The sequence below is a fragment of the Nicotiana sylvestris genome, chromosome 7 (genome assembly GCF_000393655.2).
Source record: "Nicotiana sylvestris chromosome 7, ASM39365v2, whole genome shotgun sequence".
Classification (NCBI taxonomy): domain Eukaryota; kingdom Viridiplantae; phylum Streptophyta; class Magnoliopsida; order Solanales; family Solanaceae; genus Nicotiana; species Nicotiana sylvestris.
The window spans coordinates 20,656,639-20,680,506 of NC_091063.1; the positions used below are offsets into that span (position 1 = coordinate 20,656,639).

Here is a 23,868-nt window from a genome sequence, read left to right on the forward strand (position 1 = left end):
CTATATTAATGCGAAAACCACATTTGTCTAATATAGAAGCTGAAATTATGTTCGAAACAAATTTAGGAACGTAATAACAATCATCCAACATAAGCACTTTGCCCGTAGCATTATTAAAGAAATTGATCCTACAGCTACGATCACAACTTTTGCATCATTCCCAACTTGTACATTAACTTCTCCCTTCTTTAGCTTCCTACTTATCTTGAACCCTTGCAACATATTGCAGATGTTATAACCACTGCCAGTAACTAATACCCACAATGAAGAATTAGTAGTAGATAAAGAAACCTTGAAAATATTTTTCTTTAATGTCTCACCTTGTTTCTTGTCCTTTAGAGTTGCAAGATACTCCTTGTAGTTTCTCTTCCAATGCCCTTTTTTCTTACAGTGAAAACATTCAGCATCATATACTGACTGCAAGATCAAATCTTTAGAAAGCTCTTTACCAAGCTTGTACCCCAACTTCTCATGTTCTTCGGTAAGAACAACCATATGATTGACAAGGGGTCCAACTGGAGAGTTTTTTTTTTTGGAAGACCGCTAGGCAAGTGCCTAGGGCTAGTTTTTTATATAACAAAATTAAAAATCAAAATACCATGTCATGATATCCTACCAAATGAAAGGAATAAAATTTGAACTTAACAAATAGCCTATTATCAAAATTGTGCATTTGAATTCTTGATTTTGCCCAACTTTCTTGATGGTGTATGCTTGTGCAAACCCTCCTGATCCACCAGATGTTGGTCCTATTGAGTGCACCTTGAGCTTTACCTTCCAAAGTCTGATGTTAAATAAACTATCCATCCCACTGAGATATGCTCCTCTTCGAGCAAGTTCTTCAGTAAACTTGCCCAAGAGTGTTGTTAGTGCAACCTATTCTTCTTGTCGAACCGGAATCCTATAATCTGCGATATCCCAGAAACGATGCAACCGTGCATCCAGTATGACCACATTTCTTTCAAGTCACGCTCATCCCATGCGTATGCCATGCTTTCATCTCCAGCACTGTGATAAAACATGCACGACCAAAATAGCAAATTCCAATTCCTTGTCCAGTATGCGTCTCATTTCCAGCTTTCAATTCCTTGTGAAAACAGGTTTGTATCCCTGTTGTAATTTAAAATGTCGTAGCAAAAAGGCACGCCCCAGCTGCTTTTGTTTTGAATGCTGCAATAAGCATTCCCAATAAAACATGTCCCAACTTTTTGTTGTCAAGACCCAATGCGCATGCCTTCCTGCTGGACGTCTTTCAAGTCACGCTCGCCTCTTGCGAAAGCCATGCGTGCATCTCCAGCAGCGAGAGGAACAATTCATTGTCCAGGATTATTTTGAATTAAAGCCCACGATGCAGCGTGCATTAAACAATGTCAAGAACCCCATACGCGTGCTTTCTTGCTGGACAACTTTCCAACCCATGCGCATGCCATGCGTGCATCTCCAGCTTCGATAGAATCAATTCCAGTGTGCATAATTTCATGGACACGCTCTACCATTTCTCGAATTGAGCTAAAGTATTGCATGCTCAAGTATCAAAAGCATCCATGTCCAACATTCTCTACCTTCCAGCGTGCCCTTCTATGTGAGAGCATGCGTGCCTCCCTTTTTGTATTTTAATCCCAAATTCACGTCCCAGCTGCTCTAGTTATGGTATTTGCAACCCTCCACACTTGTGCTTTGTTGTTCCCTTCCCAGACCAGGAGACATGCTTCACGCTTTTCAGAAAAACCCAGGTGCTTACATGAAAATATTTCTCGCAGCCCTCCATGCCAATTCCCTAGCGTGCTTGTGCAGATTTCAATAAAATTGCTATCTGTTACTGAGCATAATATCACTTGCCCATCTTTTTTACTGAAGTGTTTTTGTTCTTTAAAATAGCGATGTTGTACCTGCGCGCTAGAGATACCCTCCTCCCTTAGGATTTGAATATATTGGTCGTTTAAGTTGACAAGCCTCCTGCTATTCCTTTTCTCTTTGCTTCTTATCTCCTGTCCACCTTCACCCTTAGACTTGGACATTGCATCTTATCTTCATTAACCAACCTCCTTCCCTTTTCATCTAGATGCCAGAATTGTTGGCATTCTATTTCTCCATGATCTAAAGCATAATTAGCCAAACGATCAGCCAACCTGTTGCCCTCCCTATGAATATGAGTAACTGTGTAATTGCCCTCATTCATTAGTTGCATCATTTCCTCTACCTGCTCAGATATGATCCGTGGTGGTTTCCAGATCCCATCCATTATCTTTTTTAATACCATTGAGTTAGTTTGAAGCCATACATGAGAGTATTGTTGAAACCTGCAGAACCTTAGTGCTTCTACCATGGCCTTCGCTTCAGCTACTGTGTTTGTTGTCTCCTCAATCTCTTTCCCTACTGACTTGACTATGTCACCATTTTCATTTCTTATACAAAAACCTATTGAGCTCCTGCCTGGATTTCCCCTCGATGCACCATCCGTATTAACTTTTAGCCATCCTGCACTTGGAAATTCCCATATGATTTTTGTAACCTTAAGTTTAGGAGTGAAATTTTCCATCCTAGCTAATAGATCTTGCCATTTGTGAGGTACCATGTCCATCCCAGGCTTTCTCACTTTCACTAATGCCTGGAGATTTGATGAAACTTGATAAATCACCCTGCTAGTTGTCACCGCCTCCCCATACTTCATACTATTTCTTCTTTTCCAAAGTTCCCAGACTACGCATGAGGGGAGTGCTTGCATTACTGGTTTTAACCTTAAGCACACATTTGCAGTCCAACATTTTGTGATTGCTTGGTGCAATGTAAGTCCCTCCACATCTATTCCTTCCCTCGATAGAAAATACTTCCAAGTTGTCTTTGCAGTTTCTGATCTAAAAAAACAAGTGCTGAAGAGATTCTTCATCAGGCTGTACACAACACCAACATTTTGATGGCATGCAGTAACCTACCCTTTTCAAGAAATCATCTAAAGGTAGCTTTGCTTTCCACACTTTCCACATGAAAAATGCTATTTTAAAAGGCAGTCCCTTTACCCAAATCATTCTATAAGCTATTCTTGGTTCGTCTCTTCTTCTCGTATACTCCCATGCTGACTTAACACTGAAATATCCTCTTGTTTCCAGCATCCAAAAAGGCCTGTCAAGAACCTGCATGGTTGAAGGTGGTTTGATTTTCTCCAGAATGTGTACTGCTAAGTCTTCAGGAAGTATTTCAAATAGCTTGTCCCACATACCACTCACCATATAAGGTAACATCATGTACATTATGTATATTTTCATCAATGCCAAAGTCCTGAGGAACTAAAAAATATAGTGCCCCAAGACCTGTCCAGTTTTCATACCAAAATAGTGAGGATCCCATTTTTGTTTGCCAAAGGATTTGATGTTCAATCAGATCTCTGCATTCCAACATTTTTCTCCAGATGTGAGACCCCTTTTCCACGGAACAATTACAGAGTTTAATTTTTTACAGTATTTCTGACATATGAAAGAGCTCCATAGGCTTGGTTTTGTTCTGAAATTCCACCAAAACTTGCTGAATAATGCCTTTGCTACATCATGCAGTGACCTGAAACCTATACCTCCTTCCTCAACTGGCATGCATAAAGTATTCTATGAAGCCCAATGCCTACTAGTTCCTCCTACAGTGCTACTTCAAAAAAACTGAGCAAAAAATTTGTGCAACCTATTTATCACATACTTTGGAGGGTTTACAGCTGATAGTAGATGCATAGGCATGTTTTGCAATACATGGGATATGAGAACTGCCCGGCCCCTACTGATAATAACTTGCCCTGCCATGATTGCAGTTTGTCCATTTCCTTAGTAATTAGGGGCTGATAGAATTCCAGTTTTCTCCTTGCATAAAATATCGGGCAACCTAGATATATGATAGGGAAATCATTCCTATGAATGCCTGTGATCCTTTCCACCTTGCTGACCACTTCCATGTCTGTTAAATGATGCAGGTACACAGCTGATTTGGTCTTGTTAACAAGCTGCCCAGATGCATCTTCATATGCCTTCAGCACTTGCATAATCAGCATCAGAGATGTTTCATCTGAGGATGAGAAAATAATCATGTCATCTGCATACGCCAAATGATTAATCTTTGGACTCCACTTTGGCATCCCAAATCCACAAAAATACAGGTTAGTATGTAGTGCATTGAGACCCCTAGATAATGCTTCTGCTGCCAATATAAACAAAGTTGGAGAAATAGGATCACCTTGTTTTATTCCCCTTGAGGACTTAAAGAAACCATGAGCTTGACCATTGATTAGAATAGAATACCAATTGTTTGAAACTAATCCAAAGACAATCCCTATCAACCTTTCTGTGAATCCCATCTTTCTTAGTACCTTGGTTAGGAATAGCCAAGATATTCTATCATAAGATTTGGTCATATCTAGCTTCAGGAAGACATTAGGTCTAGCCTTAGTTCTAAGCCTAATGTCAGCCACTATCTCCTGAGTTAGAAGGATGTTTTATACTATATTCCTTCCCTTAACAAAACCCGACTGTTCCTCCGATATCAGACTTGGGAGAAATTTCACTAGCCTTTCATGTACCACCCTTGATATAACCTTATTTGAAAAATTACTGAGGCTTATTGGTCTTAAATCAGAAAAGGTGGTAACTTCTTTTTTCTTTGGTAGCAGAACTAGGTTTGTGTGTGCTACACACTTGGGTAGCTCATGACAATTGAAAAAAGCCCTCACCATGTCGTACAGGTCATCCCCTATTAAGTCCCAACAAGAATGATAAAATTTTCCTGTCATACCATCTGGCCCCCAGCACTATCACCATTAAGTCCAAGTACTGCCACTTTAACCTCCTCTTTTGTTGGTTGCTTAATCAATTCTGCATTCTGCTCAGTGTTAATCAAATTAGGAACATGCTCTACGATATCAAATGATGAAGGAGTAGATGCTTCTGTGAACTGTTCCTCGTAGAATTTGATAGCCTCTTCTGCAATTTCTTGTTCTTCTTCAATCCAGGTTCCTCCACTGTTTTGAATTCTGTTAAGTTGAAGTCTCTTCCTCCTACCTCTCACTTGTGCGTGGAAGAACTTTATGTTCTTATCCCCTTCCTTGAACCAAGTCATGCCTGCCTTTTGTTGCCAATATTTCTCCTCTAGTGCAAGACATTTGATCAATTCTGCCTGAACCTTTTGTAGTCTTTCCCTGTTCATCCCTGTAGGATTTGCTTCAAATTCTGCTTCATGAACTATCACTACCTCCTCCATACTTGCTATCTTTTGGAAAATATCTCCAAATGTAGCCTTACTCCACAATGAAAGGGCTTTCTTTAATTTTTTTAACTTGTGATTAAAAAGAATATAAGGATTTGCAACGAAATCAGCAGACCAATTCTCTTTCACCACATCTTTAAAAGTCGCATGTTCCACCCAAAAATTTAAGAACTTGAAAGGTTTTTTATAGGTGGAGTCTCAATATCAGACTTTAGATACATTGGACTATGATCAGAACCAGTCTTTGACAAATGTTGCACCTCTATTCCTGGAAATGTTTGTTGGAACTCAACATTGGCCAATCATCTGTCTAGTCTTTTAAATATACAGTCCTCCTCTGCTCTCCCATTCCACCATGTAAATATGTTGCCTTTAAATCCAAGGTCGAAGAGATTGCAAGTGCTGATGCAGTGTCGAAAATCATCAATTTCATTCAATGATACAGGTAACCCACCAAACTTCTCTTCTTCGTCCCATATTACATTGAAATCACCTCTTACAAGCCATGGTGCATCCATATCCCTTGCCATTGCATATAATGAATCCCATAATTCTATCCTCTCAATTGCATCACATTTTTCATATATCAATGTTAGGACAAACTCCACATGTGATTCAGTATGAAACAAACTTAGTGTTAATTGTTGCACCATATTGTACATAACAGTTACCTCAAATACCTCATCTATGAAAGCCCAGATCTTGTTGGAAACATTTGAAATTGCCTGTGCAAGTCCTATCTTGTTTCTGTACCTTTCCAGTTTTTTTGCTTGTTGCTTTGGCTCCATTAATCCTACAAATTCATAGTGGTTTTGCCTATGCATTTTTGTCAACCTTTCAAAGGCTTGTTGTGTGTTGACTGACCTTATATTCCAAATGAGAGCATTCATCACTGATTGTTTGATTTAGTTAGCGTTCTCCTTGTGTGCACTCCATCTTTTGGTGCTGCAAAATTATCTTTTTGTTGCTTCTTCTTACCTTTTGCTGCTGATTTTGCCTTTTCCACTTGCGTAGGTGATAAGTCACCTTGCCTTGCAGCATTCATAAGGTGTTGGGTAGTTGATTCTTGATCCATGTCGTATCCTGATTTACCAGGTTCTTTTCTTTCTTCATTGTCTTCCTTCCCTCCTGATGTAGGTCCAAATGAATTCTTTTTAAGGACCAAGGCTTTCTCTTCTCCTATTTTTAACAGCTGCAACTTGTTTTTCTCCAATGTAACAGTAATATTTACTATTTCTGTTTTTTGTTTTGGTTGTTTCTCCTTCTCTGTTGTGTTGTGTCCTTGTGGGTCTTCTTGTGATTTCTGAAATTGATCATCTTCTGTTCCTCTAGGATCATTTACCTCTGGGCCTTTTCCTTCATAGTTTCTAATTTCTGTGACTTCTGCTGTTTGAAAATTATTGTTGTGCTCAACATTTTCTGATCCTTCCTTTATTAAAAAATTACCAGTTGTATTGTTGTCATTGGCATGGAGCTCTCCATTTACACTTTGCTCATTTTCTTCTTTGTCCTTCTCATTTGGTTCCTCATCAGCTTGTGCTCCTAGTGACACTTCGTTCTCCTCTGAATCGTATTCCCTTTGCGCATCCCATAGCCTGCCTCCACAGTCTTGCACTCTTTCTTTAAATGTAGACGATTTTGACCCTTCTCCTTGAGAATTTGGAGTTCTATTAAGTACCTTGTTCACTAATGTATCTTGTGATGGGATTTCCTGGCATGGTTTATTGATCTTCATTATTCCTTCTCCTGTTTTATTCTTGAAGCTTCTTTCTACCCATTGTGCAGTATCATTTTTTGCTTTTGATGCCTCCTTTCCATTGACTAGACCATTAGTCGAACTAATCCCCGATGATTTAAGATGAAAGGCTTATGCTGCTGGATTTAACTTTCCGTCATTATTGACCATATTTTTTTGGTTTTTGCTTTGTAGATGCTTGGTTATGAAGTGCTGAACCGTTTGTTGCTGCATTAGCCACCACCCTTGCAAATTGATTAACAGGTTCTTCCTCTTCATCCATCCCTTGTAATATTGCAAACTTGTTAGCTACTTGAACATGATCATTATCTTCATTGTCTACTGCCACCAATTCCTTACCACTGTTGCTTTGTGCTTCTACTTGTCTCTCTACAGTGCTCGTACCCTCCTTGTTCTTATTGTTTTCAAACTGCTTAGCTGGTGCCATCTCCATTCCATTATTAGTGAGACTAGTATTTTGATTTACTACAATTTTAACTCTGTTGTCCTTCACTTCCTTCCATTGCTCTTTTGCTGTAACATTCACATTACCCACGACCTTTCCACTAGATAACATCATTATAGGTTGTGAGTTCCTATGTCTTGTTTCTTAGCTGTATCTGCTTGGTTATATTTCTCCTTCTCCACATATAGTTCAGGGTGTATCCTCCAGCATTCAAATTGATCATACTCTTGAAGTTTACAATGTCTGCAATATTTAGGCAGCATGTCATATTGAATTCTCACCCATTCAGTCCTTGTTGTTCCTTTAGCTTCGTTGACTATGTCCATCCTCACCTTTTTAGGCAAATCTGCAAGTAGATCTACTAGTACCTTTACCCTAGCACAACTAGGTCTAGTTTTATTAATTGTTGCCATGTCTAGATGCATAGGTTTACCTACTGCTGAAGCTAGAGAAAATAGACATTCCTTTACAAAAAAGGTTGGCAATAGACCTGGGAATGAAATCCAAGCCATTGCCTTGGGAGTTTCTTCATCTGCTCTAAACTTTGAGTCATAAATCAACGGCCTAAGCTGATATTGATAGTCATCCCTGTCCTTTATGTAATGAGTTTTTGATGAGAAATGAAGATAGTCCTGCCTTAACGTCATTCTAATTAAAATATGTCTATCTCTTAGAAATCCAATGTTACATTCACCTTTAATTCCGCATTGAATTGGTATTAACTTACGCAGTTGTTGAATTTCTGGGCTGCCATAAGAACATTTACCAACTATTGCATATTGTAATCCTTCGATGATATCCATCCTTTCTACTTCTGCTTCTGTGAACTAAATAACATGTTCTCCATTCAATATTGTAGGTGGACGAATAGGAATTGGCTCAACTTCTTGTTGCTCCTGCTTTGCAACATTTAAAGTGCAAGGTTTCAGAAATTTGGAGTAATCCATCGGCTGTTTGTTGTTATTTGTGTTCCCTGATGTTTGTGCAATATTTGGAGGAGGTTGTTTAGGTAGCGCAGCCTCCAAATGTGGCTGGCCACCTGCCTGTGTGTCTATTACAGTTGTAATTCTTTAGCACTTTACTTACATGACAAAAGTGCAGCAGCTTTGCAAGAACACGATGCTACTGTAATTTGAATTAGCTTCACGTTACCTACTACGTATGGCTATGAATCCAACTTCACAGTACGAAATGAAGCTTAGAATTCAAACCAATCTCTTTAACGTTATCAAAACAAGCTATGGTGCTTAACAGTAGCGCTGGAATTAGCTGAATTGCAAAAATTGAATGAAGAACATTGTCTGCTACAGTAACTCGTGGAAATGAAATTAAGATCTACGAAAACTGAATATAGATCTGAAGTTGAAATCAATTTGGTATTATTCGTAAGGAAATTATGTATCTTTTGACACCAAGTTTGGTTAGTTCCACCACCGGATTCCGGAGTTATGATCGGAAAATGATGACTAAATTACTATTCCTTATCTTCCTAGAGAGAAGGCAGAGTGCATATTATGTTCCTAGAAGATTACGTTTTTCATGAAACTGGAGAGTTTTCAATGTCCAACTGTGTATCAATCTTCTTAAGATATTCAATGATTGCAGTTGGATCCATATTCTGATGTTTCCTCTGGAGTTCAGAACTCATAGAAGTGAGAATGATGCATTTAATAGCAAGGCAATCTTCCAAGTATTTCTAATAAACCTTGGTGCCATGAACGATCACATCAATGAGTTTTTCATACAAGAGAACAATTCTCAAATTTCTATACCAGTCATCAAAGTTTGGTCCTACCAACTTGTTGGTCTCAAGTATTTCACGCAGTGATATAATAGATATATTGAGAAATCTAAAATATAGAAAAGAAAAGGTAATAACATAAGAACATATTTACATAAATCATGAAGACATGTACTTTTATCTAAATGATATTTTCACTAATTATTTTAAACTATTTACCCTCATTATAGTTTACGAAATCTTTATTTCTGTTAGTGGAGTAAAGGAATCTTTTAATAATATGTATGAGCCCTTTGGAAGTCAAGTCGTTTCTCACATATATTATAAAGGTAGGTACTCTTACCAATTGTATCCACATACAATTTTCTTAAATAGCTATGTCAAATAGTCCCTTGGTAGTCAGGTCGACCCTATTGGCATAGTTAAGTTCAACCATCATGATAGCAAAGAACTTATTAAATTTTATACTCCCCAGGTAGTCCAGGTGTCTAGTAAAAAATTGAATAATTCTAATGCAATAAATAATTTTAACGTATTCTCGAACTATAAGTCTCCTTGTTGTCAGGCTGCTCCTTATAAACGAGAAATAAATAAAATTATTTACTTTGATGGATAGCTCTATAATAAAATATCTTATATTTTATTATTTAAGAATTCAAATTTTAGTAAGAGGGGATTGTTACTAATACAGTTTTTAATAACATGAAGATCAAATCTTTTATAGCATGTGAGTTTAGTTCAAGTTGTCTACATGCTTAGTCCTAAATTGATTCACATCACATGTAATAAATAATTTAAAATTATGTAACGAACAAGCATGTGACATAAAAACAAAATTCAACATCTTCTAACATGTTTATCTGGTGTATCACATAAAAATAATACATGCCAGAAAACTATTATTAATTAACATCTCATGAACTAATAACAATTAAAGTAACAGTAGAATCCAATAACTTATTATAGATTACCGTCATATTTAATACAAAATTTTTAAATTCAAGTTACAAACTATCTCAATAGTTAACTTGTATGTATATATTTTATTCACAATAAAATAATAATACATATGTTTTCAAACAATTTAACTATAACACAAGACACGTGTATTATGGTTTGAACTCTTCAAATATAATCTTAAAATATTTCATAAATAAATTTTAGATACAATAAACCATGGCTCTGATACCACTGAAGGATTGGGTATAGGTGTTCGTAACACGCAGCGAAAGATAATAACAATCTTAGGCAAATCTTTTCGTGTTTAAAATTTATTTACATGTCAAAGATCGGATCTAAGACGTACCTGGTGAAGAAAGTCTCGTTTCAAAATTTCTTCGATAGTGCGAAGACTCTATGCGTATGCACACCGAGACTGATCCTTGCTATCAACTCTTTATCAATGAAACCCGCGAACAAATTGATCTAAAAACTTGTGCTGAACTTTTTCTCAAAAATCTCAACTCAAATTAGAAGAACAAGAAACACTTTTCTTGTAATTGTATTTTCTCTCTTGGCTTTGTAGTACACTCTTACTTTCACAAAGTGATTTTCTTCTTAAGAATTAGTTCGACAAATTTTCTCCATCACCCCCTTTATATAGCATTACCTATCAACTCTTTTCCTATTTGGTTGAGGTAATAATTTACTTAGCGTATAAGTTTAATTCCAAAAAAACTTTTATGGAAAATTAGAATCACGTTCCCAAAGGTAATGTGACTGCCGTAGGTAAATTATGCTACTTATCCAATTGGACTTTCACGCATGTTCGTCCAATTCAACATTGGACTTTCACGTCCTTATGGACTTTACAATTCTAATTCCAAATTGAAGAATAAATTAATATTATATACATAACCTTTATATAAATTAATACTAATTTATTTTATATATATCACATATATATTTCAATCAAGAGATATACTTTAATTTATATTCTAAATAGAAATTTTTTATTTGTTCACAATATTAATTATATCCTCTATGCTAGCAAGAATATAATAATATTTAATTTGGACTAATACTAAATTTATTTGACTAATTAAATTCTTTAATTTAATTATCAAATAATAAACTAATTAATCCTTTAGCAAAGATCAAAACACTCGTTAGTGTGCGACCCCATAAGTTCAATACTAATCCGGTAATAAATTGATCACATCAATATACCAATCAAGGGTGACATCTAGCAACATTCTTAATGACCGGATAGCATGAAGTATACAATCTACTCTCAAGAACCCGTAGAAGAATAATGTAGTACTTTTCTTCTGTCCTTACAGCTCTGGGTCACCCTAGGATATGGTTCAACTGTCAAATTCTAATAGGCGACCAACTATGTGTTCATGTCAAATATAATCGACCATTGAATGACCTAAGAAACTCTTTTCTTCTTTCATTCAATTGCCCTGGTCAAGGTCTTAGTTTGGTCGTTTATAATTCATGGCAACATGGAGCTTAAACTCATTACCAAGAGTTGACATATTCCATCTTGATCAATAACTAATTCTACAAGTATTTAATTGTACTCAATATCCTTTCAACTATCGCCCTAGGGCCATAGGTATCTAGTATCAAAGCACAATAAATAACTTGTTAATTACTATGACTATTGTATGGGTCTAAATTTGAACAACCACGACCATCGACGAGTATGACGAAATGGCGAGTTCCCCATAACCTGACGCCTTGCAGAGGACGACCTTGAGACAAACAAGAGATTGTACGACCCTTGTAGTAATATTGGCCCGTTAGGGGATACTAAGAATATTCCTTATAATCTGTCTTTTACAGCTTAGAGGAGACTGACTCCCTATATATATAGTGAACCATAACTTTGTAAAGGGCAGATAGAGAATATTGGCTATAATTCTACTTATGAATGAGAAATGTTCTTGAAAGGATATTGTTGATTCAGATCGATAAAGCAATCTTGTTACCCGTCTTCTCCTTATCCATCTTTCTGTCTAGAGATTATTATACTTAGCTAAGATTTACCCCTTCATCTTTGATTGATTTATTCAAAAATGTTTCAATATCTTTTGAGTCAAACAATTTGGCGCTGTATGTGAGGATTTTTATAGCTGAGATCGTAGTTTTCATCTAGAATCTTGAAAGAAATAATCACTTTTCTTAAGCTTCGTAAAGGACAACAATGGCGGGAAAGGGAGAAGCAAGGCTAAAGGCGATAGTGGGTGTCACAAACAACCTCCTGAATTCCCTCAACGAATCCAGTGGAGAAGACAACGAAAATGCAACACCAAGTGTTACACCCGAGGGAGAGATCTCACCTCCCCCGCACGATGATCTAACGATCTTGCGCGAGAGGGAAACCTCAACATCCACAACAGGAGAAGCGCCACCAGCCGTCAAAAGGCTATTATAAGAATGGTTGACAAACACCTTGAACAACATGCTCGATAAACCCTTTCGGAGAGATATCGAAGACACATTACCCACAAAAACCGCAGCTGATGCCGATGAGCCAAACACTACACGAACAGGTAACACCCGTACTATTGCTGATGCAGGCGACGATACACTTACGACCATCTTAAAGAAAATGGAAGAGATGGAAAATGAGAACAAAACACTCCGCGACCAGATGAAGGAACATCAGGAAAGGGTCGATAAAATACCGGGCGCTCTGAATTTATTACCAAAATGCGATGTAGGATGATTCGTCGAACAACCATATAGTGAAGGGGAAGCTCCCCATTATATTCCAAATACCTTCAAAATGCCACCATATTTGAAAATAAATGATGGCACCACGGACCCAAAGGATCACTTAATCCATTATGTTACCGCAGTAAAAAGTAACGATTTATCAAAGGAACATGTGTCGTCTGTACTACTGAAAAAGTTTGGCAAAACTCTGACAGGGGGAGCGTTGACATGGTATTCCCAACTACCATCACGGTTGATATCAACGTTCGAAGAGATGGCAGATAAGTTCGTCACCGCTCACGCGGGAGCGAAAAAGGCAGAGGCCAGGGTCAATGATATCTTCGCCATCAAGCAAACGACGGGCGAGGGACTTCAGGATTTCCTAGCCCGATTCAACAGGGTAAGGATGAGCCTACCGAATGTGTCAAAAGGAATGGCAGTAGCAGCCTTTCAAAATGAGCTGAACAGAAATGGGTCAAAAATAACCAAAAAGCTACTAAGTAGACTCATGAAGTACCCCCTACCACATGGGAAGAAATCCATAATGCCTATTGCGCCGAAGTAAGGGCAGACGAGAATGACCTGAACGGTCCACTTCAGCAATTAACATCAGTCCAAACCAAGACAAGGAGAAATCGCCGCAATGACAGTAGAAGGGATCAACTACCACGTTTCAATCGAGAAAGGCACCAACCCTATATCCGAACATCCAATCCACCTCCTCCACGACACGCGGATACCGCGCCTCGACACACCGCACCCCCCTGCCGAAACGAAAGAGGTATGCCTCCACTATTATCTGCTCATAACTTTCGTGTTTCTCCTTCAGAAATAGTTTACGCATGGGAAAAGCTCAGCACGAAGGTGCAGTGGCCGCAAAAGATGAAGTCAGATCCGAGCACTAGGAGGTCGAACGTTCTGTGTGAATTTCACTAGGAAAGAGGACACAGGACCGAAGACTGCATAGGTCTGCGACAAGAAGTGGTAAGAATGTTAAACCAGGGATACCTGAAAGAACTGCTGAGGGACCGAGGAAGGGCCAACTTCGCTCGTGGATGAGATCAACCTCAAGGACCTCCAAAACTACCATCACCAGCTTGTACCATACAAATGATCATTGGCGGCGGTGATGACACAATATTCAACCATGTGAAATTCACCACCATACATAAACTCAAACGGACGGTTGCCCACGAATAGTATGACGACCTCGAAGACAGTATCATCTTCGATAAGTCAGATACCGACGGTTTGTCTTTCCCTCACTATAATGCTTTGGTTATAACCTTACGTATCGCAGATACAGATGTAAAAAAAATAATGGTGGATGACGGAAGCAGCGCGTGTATTATTCACCAACGAGTTCTCATGCAGATGAGGCTCGAGGATAAAATAATACTGTATTGCATAACATTAACGGGTTTTAATAATGCAGTGGAACGAACCTCTGGGGATATAGTGTTGCCCATCCTGGCAGGAGGAGTCACCCTAGAAACAACATTCCACGTCATGAACCAAGAAACTACCTACAATGCCATCATAGGACGACCATGGATACACGCCATGCATGCCATCCCGCCAAGTTTCTATCAAGTAATTAAATTTCCTATCCCGTAGGGGATATTCAGCATCTGAGGCGAGCCACGCACTACCCAAGAATGCTACTGGATAGCCCAAGATTGCACGCACACCAAATAACTAAAAGGGGCAAGTGTGAAGGCATAGCAATCAGCCATGTCGGGAACCAAACCCGACACACAAGTAGAAGCCATCAAAGACCCGGATGTCATAGAAGCTTGCAAAGCAACCGTAGAAGATCTTGATCTAGTTCAACTGGACAATACTGATAGCACTCGAAAGGCTTATGTCGGACACAACCTCTCGGAACTAGGTAAATATCATGAGTTCTTAACTAACAACGCCGATTTGTTTGCTTTTTCCCACTCAGATATGCCAGGAATCCCAAGGCATATCGCCACACACCAGCTGAATGTTGATCCTTTTTACCCTCCGGTACGGCAAATGAGGAGAAAGTTTAATGCCGCCATCAATGAGGCGGTCAGTGAGGAGGTTGATAAATTACTTGCCAATGGTTCCATCAGAGAGTTGAAATACCCCCAATGGGTTGCCAATGTGGTCATGGTAAAAAAGAAGAACGGGAAATGGCGGATGTGTGTTGACTTCACTGACTTGAACAAAGTATGCCCGAAAGATTCCTTTCCATTACCGCACATCGATCAGCTCATTGACGCAACAGTGGGACACGGACTACTAAGCTTTTTGGACGCCTATTCTGGTTACAACCAAATTCTAATGGCTGAAGAACATCAAGAAAAGACCACTTTCATCACTCACCGAGGAAAGTACTGCTACAAGGTAATGCCATTCGGACTCAAGAATGCAGGGGCGACATATCAAAGGTTAGTCACTAAGATATTTAAAGAACAACTCAGTAAGACCATGGAGGTTTACATCGACGACATGCTAGTAAAATCGACAAAGAAAGAGGATCACATTGGCCATCTGAAGGAGGCCTTCGAGATATTGTGGCAATACAGGATGAAGTTGAATCCCGAAAAATGTGCCTTCGGCGTAACTTCAGGAAAGTTCCTTAGTTTTTTAGTGTCACAAAGGGGTATCGAGGTCAACCCAGACCAGATCAGAACCATCAAAGGGATACCGGAGGTACTGACCAGCAAAAAGCAGGTGCAGAAATTAACATGACGAATAGCCGCCCTGTCGAGGTTCATTTCACGATCATCGGATAGATGCCATAAATTCTTCAATGTGCTAAGGAAAGACCACGGACTGCAATGGAATGCAGAATGCATCGACGCCCTGAGAAAACTAAAAGTGTATCTATCTTCGCCACCCCTACTCATCAAGGTAGACCCAGGTGAATGTCTACTTGTGTATCTAGCGGTCTCCAAAGTCGTTGTAAGGGCAGTCTTGGTCCGCAAAAATGAAGGTACGCAATCTCCGATTTACTATATCAGCAAAAACTTAATCGATGCCGAAACAAGGTACCTTCACCTTGAAAAACTAGTTTGGCATTAGTCGTAGCTTCACGAAAGCTTAGACCATATTTTCAATGTCACCCCATAAAAGTGGTGACAACCTTCCCCTTAAGGGGTATCCTACACAAACCCGAGTTATTGGGTAGAATGGCCAAATGGTCCATAGAACTAAGCGAGCATGATATAACATACCAACCGCGAACTGTCATTAAGTCGCAGGTGCTCACCAATTTCGTCGCTAATTTAAGCGAGGAAATATTGACTGAAGTAGAGCAGGAAGTGCTCCGCGCTTCTGCACACACCGACCTTTGGGTCCTCTACACCGACGACGCTTCTAATACCTCGGGTTCAGGACTGGGACTCATCCTCGAAGTTCCTATGGGAGAAGTAATTGGCCAGTCCATACGATGCCCCAAGATGACTAACAACGAGGCCGAGTATGAAGCTGTGATTGTAGGATTGAAATTAGCCCTCAAATACGGCGCCCAACTACTCGTCCTCCATTGCGACTCTCAACTCGTGGTGAACCAAGTCACCGGGACTTTCCAAATCAAAGAATAAAGACTACAAAAGTACCAGTCAGAAATTCACAAACTGCTGCCAGAATTCGATGAATGCCGCCTCGACCAAATACCGAGGGCGCAGAATATCGAAGCAGACGGCCTCGCCAAACTAGCGGCAGCCATCGAAAATATCAACAAGGAAAATGTGGTCACCCTTCTCCATTCTGTAATAGACCACGTCGAAGTACATTCTGTAAGCCTGACTTGGGACTGGCACAACCGCCTCGTTGCATATTTGCAAGACGGAACGCTCCCGCAAGATAAGAAAGAAGCCAAAAAACTTTGGATACAGGCAGCCAGATACAACCTTGTAAACGGAGATCTCTACAAAAGAACGTTCGGCGGCCCCCTGGCCAAATGCCTTGGGCCAAACCAAACAAGACGAGTACTGGAAGAAATACATGAAGGGCACTGCGGCGCCCATATGGGAAACCGTGCCCTCGTCCGCTGCCTCATCCGCGCTAAATACTACTAGCCCACCATGAAAAAAGAAGTCGCGGACTACGTCAAGAGATGTGAACAGTGTCAGAAGTACGCTCTTATGATACATCAAGTAGGGGAACTCCTCTATTCCGTCACTTTACCATGGCCATTTATAAAGTGGGGGATGGATATAGTCGGACCCTTCCCAGCCGGACGAGGTAAGGTAAGTTTCATTTTGTTTTTAACTGATTACTTTTCTAAATGGGTGGAAGCATGTGCATACACGCAGATACGTGAGCAAGAAGTCATCGCGTTCATATGGAAAAACATAATATGTTGTTACGGCATCCCCAAAGAAATCAGCTGTGATAATGGACCTCAGTTTATCGGAAAGAAAACGACTGAGTTTTTCGAGAAATGGCACATCAAATAAATACTCTCCATACCATATCATCCCGCAGGTAATGGTCAAGCCGAATCCTCTAATAAAGTAATACTGAATATATTGAAAAAGAAGCTTGAGAATGCCAAAGGACTATTTCCTGAACTACTACCGAAAGTATTATGGGCATACCGCACCACACCAAAAACCAGTACAGGTGAGACACAATATTCACTAGTCTACGGGACTGACGCAGTCATACCCATCGAGGTCGGAGACCCTAGTTTGAGATACTCCAACGAGAGCAGACCAAGCAATGACGAAAGTAGGCTACAAGATCTGGATGAAGTCGAAGAATGGAGAGACATGGCCCACATAAGAATGGTAGCCCAGAAGCAACAAGTGGAAAGGTACTACAACAAGAAGGCCAAAGTGCGACCGCTCAAAGTCGAAGATTACATCCTCAAGGCTAAAACACAAGCAGCGAAAGATCCTAATGAGGGAAAATTGTGAACAAACTGGGACGGACCATACAAAATCACAACCGCAACAAACAAAGGAGCATTCCAGTTAGAGACAATGGAGGGAAAACTACTCCAAAACAACTGGAATGTCACCCATCTCAAATATCTTCACTTCTAAAAGAAGGCACCACCAAAGTCGTACTCTTTTTCCCTCATCCGGATTTTGTCCCAATCGGGTTTTCCCGGTGAGGTTTTTAATGAGGCGGCAAAGGAGACGTCTCGAGATTTGAAGTATTTTTCATTACCCCGCTCGTCGACATGATCTCTAGGGCGAAATAATGAAGGGACTGGATATAGATGATCAAATCTCCATTGCATGTACAAAGTCGACATGTGATTCTTACAAGAATATAATCAAATCTCCCTCGTATGTATAACTCGACATGTAATTCTTACAAGTATATAATCAAATCTCCATTGCATGAATAAAGTCGACATGTGTCTTCCTACGGGAATATGATCAAACCTCCAATGAGAAATGGCCAAGGCCATCGACAAAAATATGAGTTCGAACTACGGCGGGATACTACTTTGACGACAGTTCGAAGAAACATCCCAATGGCCAAGGCCATCAACGAAAATATGAGCTCGACCTCGTTCGAACTATAATGGGATACTACTTCGACGATAGTTCGAAGCATCCCAATGGTCAAGGCCATCGACAAAAATATGAGTTCGACCTTGTTCAAACTACGATGAGACACTACTTCGATGACAGTTTGAAGCAACATCCCAATGGCCAAGGCCATCGATTAAAATTTGAGTTCAACCTCGTTCGAACTACAACGGGATACTACTTCGACGACAGTTCGAAGCAACATCCCAATGGCTAAGGCCATCGACGAAAATATGAGTTCAACCTCGTTCGAAACATCCCAACGGACAAGGCCATCGATAAAAATATGAGTTCGTCCTCGTTTGAACTACGACGGGATACTATTTCGATGACAGTTCGAAGAAACATCCTATTGGCCAAGGCCATCGACAAAAATATGAGTTCGACCTCGTTCGAACTACGACAGAATACTACTTCGACGACAGTTCGAAGCAACATCCCAATGGCCAAGGCCATCGATAAAAATATGAGTTCGACCTTGTTCGAACTACAACGGGATACTACTTTGACGACAGTTCGAAGCAACATCCCAATAGCCAAGGACATCGACGAAAATATGAGTTCGACCTCATTCGAAACATCCCAATGGCCAAGGCCATCGACAAAAATATGAGTTCGACCTCGTTCGAACTATAACAGAATACTAATTCGACAACAGTTCGAAGCAACATCCCAATGGCCAAGGCCATCGACAAAAATATGAGTTCGACCTCATTCGAACTATGACAGGATACTACTTCGACGATAGCTCGAAGAAACATCCCAATGGACAAGGCCATCGACTAAAACATGAGTTCGACCTCGTTCGAACTATGACGGGATCCTACTTCAATGATAGTTCGAAGCAACATCCCAATGGCCAAGGCCATCGATGAAATAGCAGATTGACCTCGTCCAAAAGCTAAGACGACTTGACAACTCGACAGATATCCCGGATACCATAGACATTGCAAAAGACACCGACAAATCGACAAAAAATGTTATACATTATATCAAAATGTTATGTACACCTATTCTTACAAATGGGCTAAGGCACCCCCCCTACAAAACCTCCAAAACAAAATTAAATACAAACAAAAGATTACATGTCATCCCCGGTGGGGTAAACATCCTCGTACCAAGAGTCCGAAGCAAGACGGTTCGCTTCATCGTAGTTGATGTCATCCCCGTCAAGTGTAAGAGGGTCATACCTGCATGCCACACGAGCCGCACGAGCTTCGGTATGTACGACCTGAAGTTCTGCTTCTGTTGCCCTCCCCTCGACGTGAAAAGTCTTATACACATCAAACTGAGCCTCAACAAGGACCCATAACTCATACAAACGATGAGGCACGACTGGATCGACTGAGGCACGAGACGTAGAAGGCTGAGAGCGTCGACTTGCATCCTCCGCCCTCAGCGAGGTCACTTGTCCATTCAACGCAGATAGCTCCGCCTCCAGTTCTTTCACATGCCCTTCAAGCACCGCGACCTTACGATTAGAGGCCTCATTATCTTTAGTCAGCTCCGACCTACAAACACGGAGGGCATCCTCCAAATATGTAGTTCCAGAAATAGCCGCCACCAACTTATCAGCACCGACGTTCAGCTCGCCCTTAAGCCCCTCAACCTCTGCCGCCTTCACGCTCAATTCAGCGGTTAAACTGGCCACCTTTCTTGCAGGTCAGCATTTTCGGCCATCACCCCCCCTGCCCAACTCAAGCTCGTCCTCCTTCACCATAAGGGAAGCCTCGAGTTCACTATTACGGGCGAATGCCTTCATCAGCTCCTCATCCCGCTCCATCAGCTCTTCGATCTTACGCTTTATTTGGTCCTCCCTCTATTTGAGCCCCCCACGAAACAACTAAAATTCAGGATCCTGGTTATAAATGTTGGTGTCACACCTCCTTTTTACACACCCGAGAGGGTATAAGGGAGTTTTTTCCAATTTAAGTGACAATCAAAATGGGATTATTTTATTTAAAATTCAGAGTCGCCACTTGGGATAATTTATGGTGTCCCAAGTCACCGGTTTTAAATCCCGAATTGAGAAAAGATTGGCTCTGTCTTATAATCTGCGAACACAGAAATTCGGGTATGGAATTCTGTTAACTCGGGAGAAGGTGTTAGGCATTCCCGGGTTCCGTGGTTCTAGCACGGTTGCTCAACTGTTATTATTGGCCTATTTATTTGATTTTAAAACATCTTTGAAACCTATGTGCATTTTTTAACTTTTAAACTGCTTTTATTATTTCAGAAAAATTCAAGGTTATTTAAAATACACCGTAAGTCACGCTACATGAAATGCGCATGTGGTTCACGACACGTTCTATTTAGCCTTGTTGGAAATTGAAGTCGGGTCACATGAAATGCATACCCGGGTTTGGAAATTATGCGTCACAACTGCGTCACGGGAACCGTACCCGTAGATATGACACTTTATTTAATTAATGCGCCTAAAGCAAACTACGAAATTAAAAACACCTCATCTCGACATCTTAAAACTTTATCTAGTCATGCCTATCACACAAAGAAAAGTAAACCAAAAGAGCTAAAGGTCCAAAATGATCTTCTTTGTAGAAACATTTGATGAGAAACGACGTAGAACTTCATTTATCACTTATGCACCTCACTAATTGAACGAAGTTACAGTTTATAATTGTACAAAAAAAGAAATCGCAACAAAAAATGAAGAGATTTTCATCACATGGAACATCACCAACAAGTATTAAGTCACCATCTTTAACTTTGTAAGCATGTGCAAATTCTGACCCTTTATACCTTCCCTTTCTAAATATTCACCTATGTTGAGTTTGAACATGTTTTCCAACGCCTTAAATAGTTCTGAATATCTCTTATACATTTTAGATCAATTTTTCTAAGATAAGGAGCTCGTCCTTTTAATGGGCATTTTCTTATATTATCAAATTTCTTTCGGTAGGACTTCAGATCTTTTGATCTTGTTTTTGCTATTAATATATTGAAATTTAAATCAAACTTAAAAGGACTGTACTCTTGGACTCAACTTGTGTATGTAGGACCAAAATTCCCACTTCTGAGATTACCAAAATATCAATAAACAAATTTAGAGTAATAAAGAACACATAAACGAATCTAGCTTGAAATACTTAAACATCAAAACAAAACAAACATGTAACAATATTGAATAAGTAAGGAATAAGATGACTTTAATAACAAATCTTTAGATTAAATATGAAGAACCTCCTTTGAAGGACCTACAGAAAATCCGACTGGGATCCACGACGGAATTCGAACACGACCTCGACAGCACAGGAACGTCGCCGGCGACGGAGATGCGACAGAAAAAACGAGAGAGAAGGTTGTGTTCTGGTTGTTGTGGCAGTCGTGAGTGAGTTAAAGAAGCAGTAGAAACTACTTGTTGGTTGTCATTGGTCGGCGATGGCGGGGAGCTTCAATGGAGTTTTCTTGTTGTCTCCATGAAGAAGACGATGGAGAAGCTATGTGGGGGTGGGCTTCCTTAGTGTTCTAGCGGCTGAAGCTCCTTAGTATTAGGTCTATTTTTTGTTTTTAAGAAGAATAAGCAGCAACTTCTTTTTTTTCTAGATCTGTTTGCGTCCAAGCTCCCTGGAAAAACGGCGGATGCTTTTCTGTATCTTTTTTTTAGGCGTAGGTCTATATCTCCTCCCTTTATTTTCAGCTGCTAGGTCCTTATATGTAGATGTCTAGGGTTTAATTAAAGGGTAGGGGTATTAGGTTAAGGGTTAATTTTGGGAAAATGGAGATTTGGGCTCAAGGACTAGTCCGAAATTGGGCCATTTTCCTGCCCAAAATTGAGCTAAAATTGTCTTAAATTAACTAACAATTGGGCTTCTTAGAAGATCTGGATTTCATTAACTAAGGCCCTAAGTTTTCCTTATTTAAAATAGTATAAAGCATTTATAAAAATGTAAGACTACTCCTAATTAATTAAAATAAACTATTAGAGATAAACCATAAATGAAATTATTTCCTTTTTTGTATTTTTTTTCAAGATTAAAATGGCTACAAACAACTATATTTTTGTAATAAAATAAGTAAAAGAGTCAAAATTAGTTGATATAACGATATTAGGCCTAAACTAAATATTTACATGCTAAAATATAAAAAATCTTGGGGAGGGTCAAAAAATCATATGTCTATAGCTGCCCCTATTTGACTGGAAATACGAAGTATTTTCAGACAAAGAACAACTAGACAGATTTTTTGACCCAACCCTTATTTAAAGAGACCAACACTAAGAGGAAGGAGAATGTGACCGAGCCCTGGTATCTGAGCTGCCTATATATCATTGGCCATAAAGGAATCAGGCCACGTGTAGTTCAGAAGTGAGTGAGATGATGGAGTATACCTAAGTGGAGAGCCGGTCGAGGTGCCGTTCCACCAAGGTTCTGGTCGGCGGTCCTGTTATTACACCAAAAATCAAAAAATGAAAAAGACTAGCTAAGCCTGTCAACTACGAGTTACAAGATTCCTATCTATAAGTCTTCTAAAGCTTGATCTTGAGTCTTGAATGGTTCTTCATGTGGACTTTAGATTCGAACTTTGGCACTTGTTAGCTGCAGGTGCTAGCTCGTTCTTCTTTAGCTTTCCGAATCAAGACCGGACATGTAGTGCTTGTGACTTCAACCATGACTTGAACAATTCACATCTTTCGTCTGCTTCTGTATTTGGATTCACTTCCTTTTTTTTCTTTTCTTTCTCTTTTTTTTTATTCTGGATTGTGCCTAACCTCTGTTGATCACCTCGAACTGTTGACTCTCATTATTTCCACGAGCTTCTTTTGTTGCTGACTTGATTTGCATTTTGAAGTGAATTCCCTTATTCTCTAGGTAGGCGCCTGATGGCCAATACTTGCATTTTTTTTCCTCGAAACTTATGTTTTCCCTTGTTCTCCAGGTGGACACCTGATTGCTGAACTTGAACCGCCTTCCTTTGAACATTGCTGCTTTCCATTTGTTCTCCAGGTGGGTGCCTAATTACCAACATTTGCACTATTTTTCCTAGAGACTTGAACTGTTTCCTTTTGTTCTCCAGGAGGGCTCCTGATTGTCAACACTTGAACTGTCTTCCTTTCCTCGAAACTTGAACTACTTCCATTTGTTCTCCAGGTGGGCGCCTGATTTTCAAAACTTGAACTGCTTTCCCTTTGTTCTCCAGGTGGGCTCCTGATTATCAACATTTTAATTGCTTTCCCTTTGTTCTCCAAGTGGGTTCCTAATTACCAACACTTGAATTGTTTTTCCCTTTGTTCTCCAGGTGGGCTCCTAATTACAAACACTTGAATTGTTTTCCCTTTGTTCTCCAGGTGGGCTCTTGATTACCAACACTTGAATTTTCTTTCCTTTGTTCTCCAGGTGGGCTCCAGATTACCAACATTTGAATTGTTTTCCCTTTGTTCTCCAGGTGGGCTCCTGATTACCAACACTTGAGTTGCTTTCCCTTTGTTCTCCAGGTGTGCTCCTGATTACCAACACTTGAGTTGATTTCCCTTTGT

The 23,868-nt window shown here is 39.8% G+C and overlaps 3 protein-coding genes across 3 annotated transcripts; all 3 read right to left on the reverse strand.

Annotated features, from left to right (window-relative positions):
- Positions 1 to 1,981: 1,981 nt before the first annotated feature.
- LOC138872823 (uncharacterized) lies at positions 1,982 to 3,248 on the reverse strand. The gene is made up of 2 exons (XM_070151241.1): positions 3,018 to 3,248; positions 1,982 to 2,929 (listed from the first exon to the last, which is right to left on the reverse strand). The coding sequence occupies exons 1-2, from the start codon at positions 3,246 to 3,248 to the stop codon at positions 1,982 to 1,984; spliced, it is 1,179 nt and encodes a 392-aa protein (XP_070007342.1).
- A 1,513-nt stretch (positions 3,249 to 4,761) lies between these two features.
- On the reverse strand, positions 4,762 to 6,062 carry LOC138872824 (uncharacterized). Its single transcript, XM_070151242.1, has 2 exons — positions 5,567 to 6,062; positions 4,762 to 5,372 (listed from the first exon to the last, which is right to left on the reverse strand). The coding sequence occupies exons 1-2, from the start codon at positions 6,060 to 6,062 to the stop codon at positions 4,762 to 4,764; spliced, it is 1,107 nt and encodes a 368-aa protein (XP_070007343.1).
- Positions 6,063 to 6,127: 65 nt separating this feature from the next.
- LOC138872825 (methyl-CpG-binding domain-containing protein 10-like) lies at positions 6,128 to 6,973 on the reverse strand. Its single transcript, XM_070151243.1, has one exon. The coding sequence runs from the start codon at positions 6,971 to 6,973 to the stop codon at positions 6,128 to 6,130; it is 846 nt and encodes a 281-aa protein (XP_070007344.1).
- Between the last annotated feature and the right edge of the window lie 16,895 nt (positions 6,974 to 23,868).